Consider the following 14,630-nt stretch of genomic DNA (forward strand, 5'->3'; position numbering starts at 1 on the left):
TTTATACATTTTTTGGGGACCAGAGGATACTAAGATTGTGGCTTTGTATTTTTTTGTTGCTGCTTTTTTTTTGTTTGTCGTTCTGTTTTGTTTTCTATCTAGAACTTCATGGCCAATAGAAGGGGAGAAATCTCATCTTTCTAAAGCAGAGGTGGATCTAAATCCAGTGGTTTGAGACCCAGGCATAAATTGCATAAAGCAGCTTAGTGTGATGCAGGAAATGGCTGGAGAGTGCATGACTTCGTAAAGACTTTCTGATTCTAGCCTGCACATACACACTGGGCCTGCCACACAACACAACACCCCAGCAGCCCATAATCAATTAGCGTTTTCTGCCCTGCAAGATAAGGTCCAAATTCTAGTCTGCTAGAGAAGACAGTTCACCAAACCAATGAAACTGCCCCTCTACAACAACTTACCCCTCCTGCCTCTTTTCCTTGCAATTTTCAGTTGTCTGCAATCCCCTCCTCTACTTGCTATCTGACTCTAGCTCATCCTTTGAGTCCAGCTCAAACCCTAGCTCACCTGGGAAGTCTGTTCTAAATCAGAATAATGTCTCTTATCTGTGGGTCTCATATTCTCATATGGCATTTTGAGGCTGCCTGATAATGGCCGCACCACTAAATACCCTGCTGAGGGGGTGAGGGAGACTGAAATCGGCTCCCATTCTGTTTCCTAGGCTATTGGTTCTGAGGGGGCTGTGGCTGTCTGGGGCAGGGGAACCTCTTTTGCATTGTAAAATACAAGTCACAGGTAATCACCATAGCAACCATTTTAAAGCACATGATTCAGTGGCATTTGGTATACTCGCGATATTGTGCAAGTGTCATCACTATCTAGTTCTAGAACATCTTCATCACCCCAAAGGAAACCTCATGCCCATTAAGCAGTCACTCCCTGTTCTCGCCTTCCTGCAGTCCCCTGAAACCACTAACCTGCTTTCTGTCTCCATAGATTTTGCTATTCAGGATATTTCATAGAAATGGCATCATACCAAATATGGCCTTTTGTGTCTGACTTCTTTCACTCAGCATAATATTTTCAAGGTTCATTCGTGTTGCAGCATTTATCGGTGCTTCATTCTTCCTTATGGCTGAATGATGATATTCCCTTGTATGGATATGCCACATGTTTATCCATTCTTCAGTCAATGGACATTTGGGTTAGTTACAACTTTTGACTATTGTGAATAGTGTTGCTCCAAATATTCATGTACAAGTTTTGTTTGAATGCCTGTTTTCAATCTCTTAGGCATTTTCCTAGGAGTGGAATTATTGGATCATATAGTAATTCTATGTTTAATTTATTGAGGAACCACCACTGTTTTCCAAAGTGGACGCACCATTTTACATCACTATGAGCAATGTATGAGTGTTCCAATCTCCACATCCTCATCAGCACTTGCTATTTTCCATTTTTTAAAAATTACAGCCATTCTAGTGGGTATGAAGTAGTATTTGATTGTGGTTTGGAGCTGCATTTTCCCTGATGACTAATGTCATTGAGCACCTTTTCATGTGCTTGTTGAGATTTTCTTTATCATTGGAGAAATGTTTTATTCAGATCCTTTGGGGGCACTTTTTCATTACTTGCTCAAAACACTATATGGGTTGCTGGTGGCTGTGATATCCAACTAGACTACAGGCTCCTTGAGGGCAGGAATCATATCTTACTCAACTTCTTATTCAACCCTTGGGGAGCCTGATTTGAGAATACCTTTTTCTTACATACGATTTTACGGTTTTCACGGTATTCTTGTGCATTCTCTCACTGGCCTCTTATGAAGCTTGTAGAGTCAGTAAGGCAGATATATTTTTCCCACGTCATTTGCCTCCTTCTTTGAGAAGCCCTCTAGAATCCTCTTAATTTAGAGATGACAAACATTTAACAACTGAGAATTCACAAGCATTGACCAGTTAGAAGGGATATTGTCTCTTACATAAACAACCAGTACTGCTGAATCAATCCCGCTTATCACTGAAATTGACCTGTCCTCCTCTAGGCAACTATCACATTCTCTTACTGTAGTGAGGCTGGAGGCTTTGCTAATTCAAATTATAAAAATTTAAATACTTTGGCAAAAATATTAATAAATTTTTTCTTTGTACACAATGTTAGAAATAATGTGAATCATCTCCCTGCACCTGCGAGAACAAACTTCATCAATTGTCATATAATTTCAAAGCTGTTGATCTGAGCGAATTGTAAGCTAGATTTAAGCCAGTGCAGTTTGGTGAGGGAACTTTATTGGGCCACTAAAATACTTACCATCCATTTTGAACATTTGTGTGTATAGTTGGTGGGGGAGGGTGCTATGGAGCTGTTAGTTTAACATTGAGTCTTACTCAATTGATAATCATTTAAAAAATACTTCATAAGAGCCCTCTCAGCTTTGGTGGCAACAATTACAAACTGAGACAAAGAAAAGAATATTTTAATGGGGTTTTAAGATGCAGGTTGCCTATGACACTTACCTTGGGAGTAGCTTAAAATAGCATAAAGCTCTCAGAATGAAAAGGGATTTTAGAATATTATGTGCCACTTTATACACCAAGAACAGCAACATTGTTTATTTGAGCTGGACTGCATTGCATAGTGACAATGTTTATCATTCTAAGGACAATTAGCACATAGGGTCGTGAAAAAAAAAGTCATCTCAATGTTCATTGAGTGGTGGCCCTGGAGCTCAGAAAACATGATCCAAAATAAATTAGAAATTATTTGAGCTGAAAGAAGACCAAATGACAGCCAGGCAATTAATTGAGGAGAGAGCACTCCATGAACTATTATATATAATGCTAAGAAAATTAAGGTGCTATAAAATGCTATAATGCTTATAATTATTTGTCTACTGTGAATGTCATATGTACTTCCATACAGAGACTGGTTGGAATAATATAGGTCTTACACTGTGCAAGGCCTTCAGGTCTGTGGGTGTGTACTCAGACAGGTGCTTGGAGGTGGGCCCATTCGTACCTTTACTGCAGCATGCACAGGGTTGGGGCTGCTGAGGGGGCCAAGCCCCTGCTTCCCTGTGTCTGACTGGTTGCCGGACTGTGAGGCCGAGTCGTTCCTGTCATTTTCTGAGCCAGAAGTAAGACCCTGAAATTCAAATGTTAGCATTATTAGGATGCAGGAGTAAAAACCGAGTAACTTAGAAATGATAAAGTGGAGCCACCCTCCCCTGACACTCTTAGCTCTGCTGTCTTTACCCTGTCTTCACATTTAAGGACAGATAAGTCTAACTCCTCCAGGGGGAGGAGTTGTATATATAGTTTGTCCACAAATTGAGACACTTTTAAGAAAGAAAGGGGCTATTATTAATAATAGGTATAGAACTAGCCTAGTCTAGACAAAGCAGGACATCTGGTCACCCTGTATGAAGATTCCACTCGTCTGTGACAACATTCACCTGCAGACTTGATAATGGGATTTAAAAAAAAGTAAGAGGGAGGAGCAGGTATAGGAACTTTGGGGGAGAGTGGGACAACTAAAAAACTAGATGACAGGGTGTTAGAAGATAGAGGAAAAGTGTGTCCGTGTGTGTATCTTTGTGCATATATGTATGTATGTGGTATTGTGCACGTTCTCTGTATATCTAGATGTGTCTGTGAGTATGTATGTGTGCATATGTACATGTATGCACATGTGTGCATGTGTAGGCATAAGCATGTGTGTATGCATGCATATGTGCATGTGCCCTGTGTATATGTGTGTGTCTCTGTGTACATGTATGTGCATGTAATGTGTGTGGGTATATGTATATGTGTTTGTGTCTGTGGTGTGTGTGTCTATGTATCTATGCATGTATATTTATGGATATCTTCATGCATGCATGTATATGTAGGTGTATGTGTGTATATGTAGGTATGTGTGTGTGCATATACTGTCATGAAAGACCTTTGTGTGAGGTGTGTTTCTGTATGCAGAAGACTTGGAAGAAGGAGTGGTTGTCTTCTGTTTGTCTCCTGCATTCCTATGCTGTGACTTTGACAAAAAGGGGGAAAGGCTGCTCAGGATCCCCCTGGAACTTCTCAGTTCTTCTCTGAGCCCCGGCACCTGCAAAGGTCTACACTATGGGATCCTTTCCTTTCAGAACCTTCTTGTCCTTATCTGTTACATGGTGTTGCTGAGTGAAATGACAAAATAATCTTTGCATTTTGTCTGGCATTGCTCAGTGCTTATTCCCTTCTTCCCCTCTCCTGGAGTTAAGCAGAAAAGAACTTATCTTCTCCTCAAATCATTCTTAAATCAGAAGCTGAGGAATTTACTGTCAGAATAATAGTACAAATGGTCTGATATACTGTTTGATGTTATCAAAGAAGTTTGGCTGCAGAGACCAGCTGTGGTACACACGGGAAAGAAAAATGCTTTGATTATGAACTCTTGCACAATAGATGCATGAATATTTCAGCTCTGCTTTTTATGTCTCCTCTTTTTCTCCCATTCCACATTCTCTCCTTGGCAGCCTTAGCTTTGCTCTGATGCAGTGGAGGAGGGCATGACAAAGACCAGTAAGTAGCACAGTTTCAGGAAACAGGGCCCTGGATGATAATTATCAAACTATCCCTGCTATCTGTATGGTGCTTTACCATGTATAAAATGTTTTCAAATATAATACCTAATTTCAATCCATCAGATTATTCCCACGAGGCTAAGAGGAACAAACTCAGCCTAAAGGGAAGGGACTGAAGGCCTGGAGGGTTCCCTCTAGAGCTGGTATGTAGGATAATCAGGGGCATAAGACTCACATCTCACTGCCAGCAGTGTGTCTCCTTCCCCTCTTGTGTGAGCACCCACACATGCCTCCTCTTCAGACTCCATGAGTACCATCGTGCTGGCTGAGGAGACTGGTGTGTGGCATCTACAGGTGGATGCTCAAGGGGCTGGGAGGAGTCTGAATGTTTCTGGAGGCCCATAGGAACACAGCCCCTCAGCCTCACCGAGCCTTAGTTCCTCCTCTGTGAGAATTAACATCAGTGATCCCTACCTGGAAGGGACTGTGATATCTAATAGAAAATGCCTGTAAAGTGTTTAGAGTTGGCCCTAGCACAGAGTGAGCACTTACTACTACACGACAGTGGCTTTTGTTAATAATCATTATTGTTCCTTATAAATGCATAGTATTTGCAATATACATTCTTCACAGCTTGAATTGTCCAGAAAAAGATGAGTGTCATGCTTGGGTTGGGGCTGGAAGTAGACCTTGCAGTGTTTGGTGGATAGAAAGTTGCTAAGGGTAGAACCAACTTGGGCCTCCCTGCTTTGTAGCCAATCAGCACTTCCTGCTCCCTCCATAGCCTGATCCTGCCCCCTATAGTGACTGCTCAGTGCATGGAAAGACTGTGGGCTGTGAAATCAGTTCTGCTCTGGCACATTCTATCTGGGTCATCTAAATCTCAGTGAGCTTTATTTTTACTTTGTAAAAATGGAGATAAAATATATCTACATGGATGAGTAGGTGCCTAAAAAGTCAGTTAAAGGGTATAATCCTGGGATTCTCTTTTGGAGTTTCCTGGAGGTTTTTGCCACTACACACAGACCCCTGGGCCCAATAGGGTAAGAAAAAGCAACAAGGTGATGTGCCGTCAAGAGACATCTCTGGGTCTCTACATATATGTGATAGTGTTGATTTTAAGACTATGAAGAGATGACAGACTGAGATGTGGTTTGTTTACCTGGTTCATCCCCGGAGGACCTGCCAAAGGGGTCTCTGTAGCTTTAGTGTCTGGGGGAGATCTTGCCGAACCCTGGGGATCTTCGCTTCGAGTCTGATCTGGAGAAAGCCCATCGCTGCTGCTGTCCTCTTCAAAGGCAAATGCGTCTGCTGATTTGGAGAAACTCACCTGGTTGCCTGAGGGAGTGAAATCCAAGAAGTGGGTCAGTAGCTTTGGCACACACAACTGGGCTTTTCGGAAATGCTTCAATGTGTCATTCCTATTAAGACTAGCTCCTAAGATCCATTTTCGATTCAAGATAAGAGTGAAGAGATATCTTAAGTTATTTGGTTTCTTATCTATTTAGTCTCTATGGGGACTTGTGTTTATAAAGATGATAAAGAATGGAGTGACATGTAAAAGGTTTACCATCACATGTTAAAATTTATTTTTGGGTTTATTATTTCTAGTACATTTTCTATGTGAACCTATATCTTTTTGAAACTAAATCAGGGAAGATGAAGGAAGGAAAAGGGGTCACTGGATGCAGAATGAGGCCAATGGAGAAAGCACTAGGGGAACGCCTCATCTCCCTTAGGTTTTACGACGAGAAATATAATTGAGATGACAGTGTGCCATTTGCATCATGTTCAAGTATAAAGCAGGGCACACAGCACAAAATGTTTAGCAAACTTTGCTAACAAGGATAAGCTAGGGCAGCTACTAAGTTTAAATTCCTCAATGTCAGAATTAGCTAGTGTCACCGGAGTGTCCCAAAGCCCCATTCAACTAACGCATATCTGTGTATAAAAGCCATAAATGTGTCTCAGAACATCAGCATGATCTTTATTTGTGTATTATTTGGATTTTTCTCTTGATTCCTCATATCTTTGTGTCTATTTCGGAAATCCTTACCAGCTTGCACATTCAGAGATTCTTTCTCAGCAGCCTACATGGTCTTTGGAGGGGAACAGATACCTTAGCTCAAGGAAAGGGGTTATCAGATCAGATGGAACTAAAATAACATCCTTATATGTCCCTCATGGTTTTTTAATTGCCAAATTTCATCTGGTTTATTATCCAACTGCACAGTACAAAATGTGCTGAGGCCACATCGCACATCTGACCTGATTCCAGGCACAGCTCTTCTAAAGGAATTTAAGTATTATCAGGAAGTTTTCCAGCCCGGTATTCTGCAATCACACTGACAAGAACTTTTGACTCCTACTCTGTGCAGATAAGACAGAGGAGCTTTCACCATGCAGACTGGGAAGGCAACGAGGAGCTGGAAGTAATGGAACAAATGTGGTTTGGGGCTTGTCATCGCCACCACTGCTGGCATCTGTCATGGTCCCTCACTCAGACATCCAAGGGTCAAATCAGGAAAGAGGCCAGACAAGGACAGGTGGAAACTCCAGTTGCTGGCCCACTAGGCAGCCCAGTAACCTGGAAAGGCTTTGCTGCTCCAGGGAGTTGAAGAACCTTTATAAAAGTCATTATTGCTTTTCTATGATTATAAAAGTAATATATATTTATCATAAAAATTCATATCATATGAACTATACGTGATGATCCCACTTCTCATTAATAACATATTTCCTCTTCTAGATTTAATTCTAGACATACGGCAAGACATATACACACGAATTTAAAAAGCATTTTGTACAGACAGGACTGGGTGGAATATACTGTTCTGAAACTTGCTCTTTTTCACTCTACAATATTCCCTGGAGCTCTTCCTCAGTTAAAAAAAGTAGTTTTAGGTAGCAGCTGCACAGTATTTCATTGTATTAATTGGGACTTTTATTTTTTAACTTTTATTTTCTAAGGTGCACTTTTTTAACTATAAAAATTTGAAATAATAGGCAAGTAGGGAGAATAATATAAAACATCTGTTTACATATCACCTGAATTAAATATATGCTAGCATTTACTTATATTTGTATCAGAAACCTATTCATTTTCTAACATTTGGTATTTGACAAATGCCAACTTTTTCTTTGAGATCAGGGGTTACTCTTCTTCCTCTTTAGTACTCTGGTCTCAAACACCTTCCTCTGTCTTTTAAGAGTCCAGAGTTAGCTCATAAGCAACCCTTGTCCTTTTCTCACAGCAAACCCTGCACTCTGCAAATAAGCCCGTATTTGTCATTTTCATGCAATGTGAAAAATATATACATAATCCTTTCTCAAAAGGATCATTTGCCTGAGATAGTCTCAGGAAAATCCTTCCAGCTGCCTCCATGCATATGCTTTCATTGCAAACTTAACCCATAAATTTCCTTACTTGAGAAACCACATTTCATTTAAATTTAAAGTCGTATTTCTCTCTGTGGAATTAAGAACTTTGTCCCTGTTAAAAGGATTACATGTATTATTGAGGGCCAGGTGGGCATGGGAGTTGGAGGGGTGGGAGGTGTCAAGCCTCCCCCACCCCAGAAACCACAGCATTTTATTGAGATCTACTTGGTACACACCCGGAGCAGCACCATTCCTGTTCTCAGGGAAGCCTGCATGTGGCTGTGCTAGCCCCCTGAGGCAGCGGTATTCTCAGCACAACAGGATCCCCCATGTGAGGTTTTTATTATCTTATATTTCCTCCTCATTTCTTCAGTTTAAATGGATATGAATCTTCTCTGTGCAATCTGATACTTCAGGTGACAAAGACCCTCCGCTTCTGCCCCTCCCATCTCCACCCACACCTAAACGGAGTATCACCTTTCAAATGTGTACCAATTAGAGGGAGTTAGCCAAATTGCAAAGTGGTCCAAGTAGTGTAACATGGGGGTAGAAATGTTGCCAGAAGGGCGGGAAAGAGAGAGAATGGTGTCTCTTTCATTCTCCAACTTTTCAAATGGGGTAAATGATAAAGGCAGTTCACTTAATAGTGCAGCAATAACAAAAATCAAGTTTTGTTAAGCCTCATAATGGACCAGCAGGTAAGAGTAGGTGGCACGTTTTCTAATCTCTGCGTTGAGGACATTGCAAGGTCTAATCCACCCAGAGACTGAGTTAAAACTGTGGGCTCAGCCTTTGTACTCTAAGAGCCACCAGCAGAGGGGATGGGAAATCAGTTACCCTCCATGGAGGCCATCAGGGTACACGCTGTTTAGGGAACATTGTAAGACCTGCTGGTTGGTTGGGGATAGGCAGCATAGCAGGTGGCCAAGATCTTTCCTCTTTCTGTACACATGTACTAAGGACATTTCCATATTCCACACCTTTTCCTTGATCTTTTGTGATTTGAGGGGCTGCATGTGACATCTTGATTGTGAGAACAAAGAAGGCAGGAAATTCTGGGAAGGGTGATCACGGTGATTTCATTGGGACTTATTTTAGAAAAGGGTTGGAAAGATGGTGGAAGCCCTGTTGTCATCACCAGTAAATCAGCATGTCCTTTCTACTTTAACATTTGGCATCTGGTGACCTCAGCTCGAGGCACTGGAATGAATGGAAAAAGTCTAGAAGTCGAGTGTCTGGAATAAAGGAGTTGGTAATCAGCCTCATTTTCTCCAGCACTCAACAGTTCATCTTTAGCCTTTTCACAGTAAGAGGAATAGAGAGAAGCAGAAGCATAATCATATGTAATATGGCAAGAGATGAAAAACCATGAGAAGGAGGTTATTTATGTATTGCCATGAGGCACAATTGGAACACCTTCAAGGACTAGACTGTCTGGAGAGTGCCGCAGGTAGTTAGATGAAGGAGATAGCAGTGTGGAGTTGTGCAAGAGAATCCTGAAGGAGGCAGCATTAAATTGAGCCTGAAATGATGGTCAGCTGTAGATAGAAGAGAAAAGGAGGGGGGCATTAGGCAAGAATGGGGAGAGTGGAAAGGAAGTGACCAGGCAGGGATTAGCAGAGTTTGGGTGGGAAAGGTGAGGAAGAAACTCTCCCAGTCAAGGGAGAGGATTGTTTTGGGAGCCAGTCCCTGGAGAGACATATGTTATATTATTTACATAGCCCCTGATGTGCAAGTGTTCAATAATTTCTAGCTGCTGTTATTATCATTGTTTTTGTTAGGAGTATCTGCTTGTCTCAAGTTTACCATTATCAAAATAAAGAAGACCACCCAGGAAGCAGTTTATCCTGTGGTGAGGTTGCAAAGGTCAGCACAAATCCAGAGCCAGAAAAACTGGTTTGTCCTGAGTGGTTCATCCTGGGAAAGCAGAGACAGACTTTCCCCAGAACAGGAGGAGTGTCACAGGAAAGGCTGCACATTACTCCTTCTCCTTCCTGGTTCAAGCCAGACTCATATGGAGAGGGACAAAGGTCAGCTTATCTGGCCGCCTCTTGAACAACCAAATCTATCAGCTTCGTGCTGTGGCCCTGGGCCTCTGCTCCAATCTCCCCTAGTGTGAGGCTTTCTGGAGCTGTGGGCTGGCTATTGTCCCTGTAGACACATCGGGTGGTGTGATGACAAGGACCTACTTTGGGAAGCCCTGACATCATCCCCCAGCTATGCTCCTGGGGCTGGCTCTGGGCGCTGGCCCCTTGGGGATCTTGGCCTAGTGACTCTGAGCTTTCCCTCTCTCTCTTGGAAGTGATTAGATGAATGAGTCAGTTGTACTTTCCTCTGCATAAACATTTAAAATTCCAAGATTAGAGTGAGATAATTGGAGTCCTAGTTACCTTTTTGCTAGGCTACACCAAGGGCTGGAAACCATGAAATGGAATGCAAAAATGGACCTCGATTGCTTATCTGCTTGTAAGCTTGAGCACTGCACTGCATGAGAGCTATTTTAATTCATGAACAGACCATCTCCTAACATTCTCCTCGGAGAGACTGAAGCCAAATCCACTTCTTAAGGGAGAAGGTGATTGTGTGAAGGTAGATAAAGTTTAAATGTGTCTCTTGCCTAAAGATATTTCATTATACTGAAGATACCGTCATCTGTAGAAGATAGATTGTATTGTCCAACAAAGACAGTGGGTTTTTGAAGGGGGTCAGATACCTTTATTACGGAAATGGATGTCAGTGGATGTTTGGAGGAACAAAGATTCCCTTTCTTCAGATTTCTGGCAAAAATTTGCCTTAAATCTCTAGATATATCCTGATCCTAGGATTATGTAACCTGCATAAACATTTGATCAGTATCAGCTCTTGGGGATAATTCTCTAGGGACAAAGAAGACTATCTGGTGTGTAAAGATACTTTAGCACTGTCTCTCATTTGCCCTCTACAGGTCTCTACTCTTTCACAGCTCCCTCTCAGGTTTCTAGGAACTTCTTTCCAACTGTAGACCCTACTTGGGTGTGCCCTGCTCACCCTCAGTGATGCCTGTGGTCACATCAGTGGGTAGCAAAGGTCAACAACAGGCAATCGCCTTCTCTCAGCACTAGCTAACTTTCTTTCCTGCCACCCCACCGCACCAAAGCTGCCAGCTTCCTGATTCTCTCTTCCCACCCCTTTCCCAGAACCTTCCTTAGAAAAGCGTTTTGCACGTATCCTTCAGTGTGTTCCTTTCCCCCAAAGATCACTGGCACTTTGAAAATTATTTTCTCATTATAGAAGGATAAATTTTGTCCATGAGAAAGTTATACCAAAGCAAACCTTTTCTTTTTATGCCAAAGCAAATGACCCTACCATCTGGCTTAGGACCATGAGTACTGTTTATTTGCCTTAAAAGTGAGTGATAAAAGAGTATTAAGACTTCCAGAGTCTCTGAAAAATGACTGGATTCTTAGTAAACATGATATTTTTTGTTTTGTTTTGTTACAAAGCCTGAGCCTAAGGGAATATAGGTGAACAAAGACTAGCGTAGGATCTTTTAAAAATGTACATGACAGTTGTGAATGGTCCTTCTGGACCAGCCTTGGCAGACTGGAAATGTTGCTTTTTGTGTTAAAAGGTATGCTGATAAAAAGAACTCATTTATCTTTGATAATGAGGCTATATATTCTGAACCACAAGTTTGATTTTTTAAAAGTAGCTGAAAAGCTGACTTGGACATTCAGTTAGGAAGCCTGGCTCCGTCCAAGGGAAAAGCCTTTAGGAGGAGGTGCTTGTCTGTGAACAGAACACCAGGACCCTTCCACTGTTTGAAGAGTTGGGAAAGCCAGCAGGGGCTCTGTTTTACTACAGCAGAAGCCAAGCCTCTGGACAATGAAATAGCCTCCTTGGTAGCTAAGGGATGCTCCCGTCGAATGGAAAAACACTCAGATGACCAGAGAGAATTAATGAGTTTACAGTAAGCCCCCAGACCATTCAAAACTGAATGATCACTAAGTAACAACGACCCATGCATAAGCTTAACAAGGCCATGCTAAACTCCAGCATATAACTTTTGTTCTTGTAAATCATCACTCCCATCTAATATATTTGTTGTATTCAGCATCCTAGCCTCAGAGGATAGCTTCTCGTGGTTTTTATGAAGGAGAAATAGAGACTCAGATGCATGCTCTGAGAGGCAGCAACACGGAGGCCCAAGCCACCTCTGTGGAAGTCAAATCAGAAAGCTCCTGATTCCTCCACATTGTATCACACATTGTATCACACATTCTAGTCACACAGGCCGATGTTTCCTTCAGCTGAAATCTGTAAAATTCTACCAGAATCAGAGGATAAACTGTAGGCTGAAAGTAGATTTGATAGCTGGCCCCCTAAAGGAGAGGAAAGTTTTTGGGAAAAGACTTGCTGTAGCCATTCATCTGACTGCAAGAGGGGTGACATCCAGAAACGAGAAAATCCGAGTGGGAACTGGTTTTCTGTCAAAAATATCCTTCCTTGTGTTGGGAAGAGCTCTAAATTATTTTATTTTAGGGTTGGAGAATAGTTGGTCTTTAATGAAACCAGGAGGGAGTAAGACAATGACCGAGTATTCCGCTCAGAGCTTGGCAGAAGCATAGAAACACAGCTGCAGAGAGAGCTAGGAAATGTAAACACATATGGGAAGGCACGTGGATAGAGGGGGGGAAATACACAGATGCCAAGAGAATGATACACAGTAAACCACAACCCTGAGTCACCACTTCACCAAGGGGAGATGATCTGATCACAAGAAGTGACAGAAAGATGGGCTGGATTATCATCACCATAAAAAGGGCTGCTCAGAGTGCTGTCTCTACAGGTGGTCTCTTAGCAACCCCCTCTGTCTTTATGATGTTTCATATGATGTTATTATCTTGCTCATAAAAACTAATGCTCATTGAAAGATTACTTCTAAAGAGGCTGATGCATGGGTTGATGATAAGTGCTCAGTTCTCTATTACTGTGTCCACTTTCTGGACTTTCCTTGAATTAGGTCAATATAGATCCTCCACCTTTTTCTGTAGTCGTTCCATCTCTTTATTCTTCACGGAATCCCCTTTATTCTTTCCTAAATATTATTGCATGAGAACCTCATTTTAGCCCTCTTCTCTTTTTATACATCCTCCTTTCCCTACAACCATCCTCTCGTGGTCACTCTTGATTCTTTGTACCCTGTACTATTTCTATTTTAAAATAGCATTTAACTTTTATTATGATACATAATTGTTTATTGTTTCTGTATATTGTCTGTCTCCTCCACTAGAATATAAGCTTTCTTGGAATAGATTTTTATGTTTTGCTCACTGAGATATCCCAAGCACTTAGAATAGTATCTGACATAGAGAAGATACTCCATAAATGTTAAATGAAGAAATAAATGGATGAAAGGTAATTTTACAAACTCTATCAGTTTACATTGTCATATACTCTAAAGTCTCCCAAGTCTATAGCTCTAGACCATTCTTTCCTCTGGATCCTAGTTCGATAGAACCCACTGCTTACTCAATCCCTGACTTTGGAATTTCTGTAGGCCTTTCACATCCAAGAGTTGAAACAAGAATCTCTCCCAAATCTGCTCTTACACTCACAGTCCCTATCTTGACAAAAGGTGGCCATTTACCCAGTTGCCCAAGAGAGAAACCTAGGTATCAGTTTTTACTCTTCCCTTTGTCCGAATTGATATATTCTGCTGATCATTTAATCATGCACAATCAATTACCTCTCAGATCCTCTTTTTTTCCACACCCACAGCCATGACTCTTGTTCAGGCTCTCACCAACTCTCATCAAACAAGTCCAACAGCCTCCTAATAGACCTCTTCAATTCTATGTCCCTTCTATTTAGTTCACTTCACACTGCAGCCAGAGGGATCTTTCTACGTGCAAAATTCCCACCTTGTTCACACACAAAATGTACCTTGGGTTTACACTAGATATCCTTCCATTGGCTTTCTACTGCCTTTTATTAGTAGTATTAGCATTGATATTTTAAGTTATGTCCCCCCCTTATTAGGGAATTAGAACAGTACTTATATTTGTTCACTTCAGTGATGAGAGAAGTTTGAACCTCTCTACTGCTTTTGATATAAAATTTAAGATGCCTTTATAATCTGACTAGTGTTACTCCTTGGTCCTTATTACTCATCTCTGTCCTCTCCTTTTAGGGCTCAGCTAATTAGTCACGTCTCCCAAGATGCCTTGGTTAGGTACACATATATACATTCCCATTGTGACTTTTATCTATTCTCTTCATAGGAATTATCACAAAGAATAATAGTTTTCTTCTTACATGCCTTTTTCTTGCTGAAGTGTATAATCCTTGAGGTAAGAAATGAGATGAATTCGCTAACATGTCACCAGTGCTTCCTAATTCTACATACATTTTAAAATTAAATCCACCTTAGAACCCCACCCCCCATTAGTTGGCTATTATTATTATTGGGACTTCAGAGAGGAGTAATTGAGGCACAGTGAGATTAAATAACTCCATGGCTATGTGTCCAAACTCACAAAGTCCAGCTTTGAAAACCAGGCTGATAGATCCTGAAGTTGCTGCTTTCCTGCTTTCCTACCTTCAGGCAGCTTCACCTTTTAAAACTAGCCCTCACATTTATTATTTTCTACCTATTCCATTGACCATGCTCTTGCTCAGGCCCTCCTGACTTTTTACCTGAAGGGTGCATATTTTTAGCCATCCCTCTGCCTCCATTCTCTCCCTCTGCATC

General features: G+C 41.4%; 1 protein-coding gene across 4 annotated transcripts in view; it reads right to left on the reverse strand.

Annotated features, from left to right (window-relative positions):
• MYOCD (myocardin) overlaps positions 1 to 14,630 on the reverse strand; it is an 83,872-nt gene that overhangs the window by 18,646 nt on the left and 50,596 nt on the right. For all 4 annotated transcript variants that reach the window (XM_016158085.2, XM_016158086.2, XM_016158087.2 and 1 more), the window contains 2 exons: positions 5,679 to 5,854; positions 2,977 to 3,102 (listed from right to left, as the gene is read on the reverse strand). In XM_016158085.2, the coding sequence (XP_016013571.2) occupies positions 2,977 to 3,102; positions 5,679 to 5,854 (302 nt within the window). The remainder of the gene's footprint in view (positions 1 to 2,976; positions 3,103 to 5,678; positions 5,855 to 14,630) is intronic.

Source organism: Rousettus aegyptiacus, unplaced genomic scaffold (assembly GCF_014176215.1).
Source record: "Rousettus aegyptiacus isolate mRouAeg1 unplaced genomic scaffold, mRouAeg1.p scaffold_m13_p_6, whole genome shotgun sequence".
In the NCBI taxonomy this organism is placed as follows: domain Eukaryota; kingdom Metazoa; phylum Chordata; class Mammalia; order Chiroptera; family Pteropodidae; genus Rousettus; species Rousettus aegyptiacus.